General features: G+C 33.5%; 1 protein-coding gene across 1 annotated transcript; it reads right to left on the reverse strand.

The window, feature by feature from the left end:
* Window positions 1-2,448: 2,448 nt before the first annotated feature.
* LOC107803186 (GDSL esterase/lipase At1g71691-like) lies at window positions 2,449-6,376 on the reverse strand. The gene is made up of 4 exons (XM_075251181.1): window positions 5,902-6,376; window positions 3,838-3,962; window positions 3,187-3,426; window positions 2,449-2,922 (listed from the first exon to the last, which is right to left on the reverse strand). Exons 1-4 carry the CDS (start codon window positions 6,284-6,286, stop codon window positions 2,449-2,451), a joined length of 1,224 nt encoding a protein of 407 aa, XP_075107282.1. The 5' UTR covers window positions 6,287-6,376.
* Window positions 6,377-6,644: the final 268 nt, after the last annotated feature.

The raw sequence follows: 6,644 nt of genomic DNA on the forward strand, positions 1-6,644 counted from the left end.
TTTCCGGCCAAGAAGAGAAGAAAGTTTGTCGGATCCGTACAGAATACAGTATCCGTCGTTCATGTTACAGTACCCATGCTCTACTCAGATTATTCCGACATCGTTTTTGCTCCCCGCGCAGTGGCCCTAGCCTCAGAGCGACAAGCCCCTCCTTGCTATGGAGGAATCTGATTTTGAAGAAAAGGTCTGTCTTTCCCCTCTTTCTCCCAACAGTTTAGAAGTATTTTCAATTGTAGTAACCCTAGAGGATTCGGCCAAAGAATTCACGATTAGAAGTTCCTTTTTGCTCGAAGAGAGAGAGAGAGAGAGAGAGAGAGAGAGAGAGAGAGAGAGAGAGAGAGAGAGAGAGAGAGAGAGAGAGAGAAGAAAAATTCTGATGTGTTAATTGAAAGAAAAAAAGAGGAAAAATATAAATAGCGTATTTCATTCCTCAATGGTAGTATATACTATAAATACTTATTTTGCTATAAAATATAAAAGGCAACTATAAAAAATAATATTTTAAAATAATTTTTGTTTATAATAAATAGTGTGTATACATTTGGTATAGGAGGTAAATTTCCTATTTGAGTCCCTTAGGCTTAACTCATTCCTGTGAACGCCCAATGTCAACACTTTGGGCTTAATAGCAGAAGTTGATCTCAATGGCCCAGGTTTAGTTTGACAATATTGGTGTTCAGGTAGTAATAGGACGGGCTAGCCACTTCTCGGCTCCTGTAATTGAAAAATAGCCGTTGCCATAGAGTTTCAAATTTTACTGGTGAAATTTCATGATAATATTCCTGGATTTTTCACACGTGGGATTAGAAACTCCATGATAATAGTTATTTTTTAATTATACGAGCTGAAAAGTGGCTATTTATAAAATTTACCTAGCGTTCAGCCTAGTCGAGTCAAACTTTGATGGTTACAATGTAAAAAGTGCTTTGAATTTAAAATCATGTTAAGTAGTATCATTTACTTGTTCAATAATTGCACAAGATTTATAAAGCCTTTGCATATACTTTACCCCCTAACTTACTCGGAAAATTCTTTTACGTAGCTTCTCTTTGTAAGCTACGTGTTTCATCTATCATTTAGCATGGATAAGAATCTACTAAGATTCATCTTTTTGATATTTTTTTATTTACTGTTTTGAAGTGTAAAACCGGTAATTTAGGCAGGAAAAAGCTATAAAGAGGAGAAAGCAACTGATCATATATATAGTAACTACTCTTACATTTTATATATATATATAAAATCTTTAAAGTAACAGAAATTTATTTGGTAAAATGAATACTTCCTCTGGTACATGTTATTTGGTGTTTTTATCTTTTTATTTTGGTCCAAAATAAGTGACTTTTTAATATTTTGAAAGTGTAAAACCGGTGCTTTAGGCAGGAAAAAGCCATAAAGAGGAGAAAGCAACCACAAATCTATAATTTCTAAAACATAAGTGCACCAATAAAGAAAGGAGAAAAAAAAAGTATTAAGTGAGAATTGATCCATATTTTTTTGATAAATAACCCAATATTCAACCAAGTACACCATTCAATCTTTGTGGAACATAGGTGCCAACCGATAATATTAGAGTAATTCTAGAAAGTAAATACATAAAATACCTAGTTTAACGTGAAAAAAATATGAGTTCAGGTGTCACATAAATTACGCAATAAATCCACCCATGAAAGCAATTGAGCATATTAGTAAGTACTCTTACATAAAGAATATATAGTATCTTTTGCTCTAACTAATATATAAAAAAAATATATCTTTAATGTAACAGAAATTAATTTGGTAAAATTAATACTTTCTCCGGTCCATATTATTTGGTATTTTTACATTTTATTTTGGTCCAAAATAAGTTACGTTTTACATAATCAAAAAGGTATAATTTTATTTTTTTTCAAATTTACCCGACCTTCCTAAGAAGTCTTTCTCAATTTCATTTTCCTATGGAAACATTCAATAGGTACTCTTACCATTTCTTCAAAGGCATTTGATATGCGCATAATATTATGCCATATTGCTTTCACACAAGATATGCGTGTTTCCTTATGAGAATTTAATTAAGGGTAATATAGTCAAAAATTTTCTTAGTTCCTAGGGTAAGTAGTTACTTAGGGGTGTGCCGAATACAAAAATACCAAATATTATGGACCGGGGGAGTAATAATTTTAATTTGCAATTAAAGCATTGAATACTATCACATAACACTATGAAAAAAACAAGAATTAGCGACGGACAAATTATGTAGCTAAACAAAAAAATTCATCGATAATCTTATTTAGTGATGGATTAGCGATAAATTATCAAAAAATTCTGATAGCTTACGAGCAATTTAGCGACAAATCAACAACGAAGTTCATAGCTAATTGCAGTTAAATTACCATCCATAACAAGGAAGACCATGTAATATTCTTTTTCTGAAAAAAATGACTACTACATTATAATTCATATTCTTGAATTTCAGAGAGTAGCAAGTTGCTGAATATTCATAGGAAAAGTAAAATTGGGACCTCCATAGAAAGCCATATCCCCAAGCAAAAGGTTGACAGCAGAAGTGGGGTGATATGCATCCCAAAATAAGTAGTCATCTCTGTTTGGACATGGTGTTTGCATTGGAAGACAAGTTACTTCCCCTTTGTTTTTCCCTGACCCACAACACCCACGATTTTTCACACTAAACCCATAGGACTTGTAGTTGATAAATATATCCTTGAACATATTTTCCATGTCAAGGAAAATGAAGTGGGCACCAGGCAGTTCACTCTTGTTGAGTTTCATGATCATTGTCTTTAATTTGGCATTGAATGGGCGCACCATTTGATTCACCATTTCTGAGCATTCACCATTTGAACTTTCTGCTAGCAAGAATGGGATGCAACCCATTTGTCCAATCCCAGCAATTATAAATTTCCGAGCTCCAAGATCATATAATTTCTGCATGGTAACATTGATTTTTACTTGTATTTTTACCTGCGCACATGAGTGTACCTATGGGTAAGTTGTATTCACGCAGAATTCGAGAAAGGGCTGCACCACAAGGAGTGTGATATAGACAGCCTACCCTAATGCAAGCATTAGTGGCTACTTTCCCGGCTCGAACCCGTGACCTATAGGTCATACGGAGACAACTTTACTATTGCTCGAGACTCTTGTTCCTATGCCTAAGTTGAACGATTAAAGGAAATGAAGAGATCTTACTATCAATTGCTCTTTGTATTGATGAACCAATAATTCAGCAAACTTTTGAGGAGTGTATTCATCTTGAGTAAAGTAAGCAGGCATAATGTAATTGTTGAGGTAGTCATTGCTGCCCATCCCAACGAAGAAAATGCACTTGGGAATTGCCTCTTCCACAATTGGTGCACTCATATTTTTTACCAAACTCACCAACGTGCTTTCAAAGTTTTTTATTTGATAACTGAATGGGATTCGCTCCACCTGAAAGACAAGAATCATTAGTTCAAAGAAAACCTTTTTTGTTTTTAAATTTTTGATTCGACCTTTTTTTAAAAAAAATTATCTAAATATTACAAGAGTACTTATAAATCACACTGGTTAAGCAGATTTGATTATGGATTTACTAGTTTAATTCTATACGCTAACTGTGTAAAAAATATTTAAACATTTCAGTTATTTATACTGCAATTACCAGTATCTTTATGATAAACATTATTGATAACTTTATCTCTAATTAACTGTGCAAAGTAAATTTTCAATACCTCAGCGTGTATATATATATATATATATATATATATATATATATATATATATATATATATATATAATTCCTTTTATATATTATTTAAAAATAAAGTTTGGAAAATAAGAAAGTTGATTATATATACTTACAAAGTGAAAGCCGGTAATATCAAGAATACCAGCAGCAGCAGAGGCATAGTTCACTCCGAAACGCATTTTGTCGACGTTGAATATCTCCGAATATGGTGGAAGCAGTGGCAATCCCAGAAGGTCACCTGCATATTTACATAAAAAGTATAATTAAAGTACGTAGAAATAATACCAGGTAGTCACTCTAAAAAGCTACTATTTAGGATTTAGCCAATTTGTTTCGAATTTCGATTTTTCGGATTAATTTTTCATGACACAACAACAACAACAACATTCCACTATAATCCCACTAGTGGGGTCTGGGGAGGGTAGTGTGTACGCAGACCTTACCCCTACCCTGGGGTAGAAAGGCTGTTTCCGATAGACCCTCGGCTCCCTCACTCCAAGAACTCCCCACCTTGTTCTAGGGGTGACTCGAACTCACAACCTCTTGGTTGGAAGTGGAGGGTGCTCACCACTAGAACAACCCACTCTTGTCTAATTTTTCATGACACAAATATTCAGAATTGTTTGAAATTAAGATTTTTAGTTCAAATTTCTAAGATAAGTACTGAGTAATCTCTAAATAGCAGCCTTGAAACGACTCTTTGTGTACGTCCCCTATTTTCACAGAAGAGCATCACTATATATAAGCACTAATTTAAAATTTTGATCAAGCTCTCTTAACGATTAAAATTGCATAATCAAGATCATGAGTACTTGAGACTTAGCATTTGAGTCGTTAGTACAAATAAAGTTTAATTAGCTAGTTTATCCCCATGGAATTATCTTTGCTCCATTACTAATTGTAAATGACAGAGCTCTTTTGTGAAATCTGATACTAAGTCTCTGATTTTCAAAGACTTGGGTTATTCATTAATTACCATTTGTCTTAAATAAAGTGAAAACAAAATAGTCAATACATTGTATTGGAATCTTATATTGGCCTTATGCTCCCTAAGTCAATGTAATCAAACAATAAATGTATGACATTTGTTTTCACATATATAAACATTTACCAACCAAGTTAACTAATGTGTATCTTCAAATTAATTAGTCATTTAATTATGATAAATTAATCACATCTGGTTCAAGTATTGACTGCCGATAAGTTCTCCGCGAGTACTTAGCTTGCTTCCCTTTTTTTTTTTTTGTGCAAACTATTATTCTCCTTACAGTAGTCCTATATCATCAATATGCATTTTGACGTTCAGAAATTAGTTGCTCTATATATTCTTTAATTTTAAAATCCATACAAAAAGAAATAAATAAAGAACGACAAGGCATAAATCATAATTCAGGCTTGAACCGGAAATGGCATATATTTGCTTCAGAAATAAATAGGGACATTCCTCCTCCCTTTTCAAAACAAAAAATTTCGCCATGAATATTCTTTTTCCGAAGATAATTTCAGGACAAAAAATAACACGCTTAAAAGATAACAATTCTTGTTTTCTTAAAGTTTCTAGAAAACGAAAAGAAGTACAGATGCTGATATAATGTCACTTTTAGGTTTTAAAGGTTTCAAAGATAAAGTAATTGAAAAACAAAATGCTTCTTGTTTGATTAATTAAGGGAAAAGAAAGAACCTAAAATACAAAAGAAAGAGTGATATATAATTAAGTGGGCATTTGGACCTAAGAATTGTGAAATTCCGAAAAAAAAAAAAGTGAAATTGTTTTAAAATTGAAAATGGTATTTGAAAATTGGAGTTGTGTTTGGACATGAATACAAATTGGAGTTGTTTTTAAATTTTTCTGAGTGATTTGGAGTGAAAATTGTGAAAAATAAGTTTTTTAAATTTTCAAGTTAGATTTGGAATTTTCATAGCCAAATACTGATTTTTTTCCAGAAAAATAGTAAAAAGATTTTATGGCCTAACGGGCCCTAAGAAATAGCTGAGAAATGAAAGAGAGAGAATCATAAATGTCAAAAGATATATATTAAATCACAGAAATTAACAAAAAGATTTAAGAGACGCATACAATAACATCAACAATAATAAGAAATAAGAAGAAAAACATCAGCCAAAATTAAATTTTATTTAACAAAAGAAAAGAAAAAGTTAGGAATGAAAAGAGTTACCAATCTGATCAAGGATGGTGTAACCATTAGAGAAGCGTCCAGTGGGGCCACCAAAATCAATGCCATAAGGGAAATAATTGGCTTTTGCAAATGAAAAAAGGCGATTGTTGTTTCCGCTATCAATCAAAGAGTCTCCAAAGGCAAACAAAGCTGGCACCAAACCTCTCCTCTCCCCACCACTTGATGGAGCGGCCTCCGGCACCGGTGCTGGTGCCGGAGCCTCCATATCGTCCCCTATCGGAGCCGGAGATCCATCATCTGATGGACTTGGCTCCGGAGCAAATGCATCATCGTAATCATAATCATCGCCTTGTGTTTGTGCTAGAACTGAACTTATCAACAAGAATAACATCATGCAAAACCAAGAAACCCTTAACCTAGCCATGTTGTGTATGTGTGTGTGTGTTTGTTTTTGTGTCCTAAAGTGTTTCTTTTTTTTGCTTTTCTTTGCTTTGTATGTAAGGTGCTAGGGGTTGTTTTGGGGGGGGGGGGGTTGATAGTTTTAGGAGTTGAGAGATTGGGCTTGGACACACAATTTATAGAGGAGAAAACCTGCTCCTTTGAAAGATATGACAAGGTTTTGCAAGAATGCAAGTAGTTCTTTCCCACTGTATTCTTTTTTAAGTATTGCACACTTCTTAATAAAGATATTTATAACTGTTAAATCAGCATTGGCACTTGAATTAGGGTAGGCTATCTACATTACACTCCCTGGGTGGGGCCTTCTCCTCTAACCCTGCGTG

Source organism: Nicotiana tabacum, chromosome 4 (genome assembly GCF_000715075.1).
Source record: "Nicotiana tabacum cultivar K326 chromosome 4, ASM71507v2, whole genome shotgun sequence".
NCBI lineage: Eukaryota > Viridiplantae > Streptophyta > Magnoliopsida > Solanales > Solanaceae > Nicotiana > Nicotiana tabacum.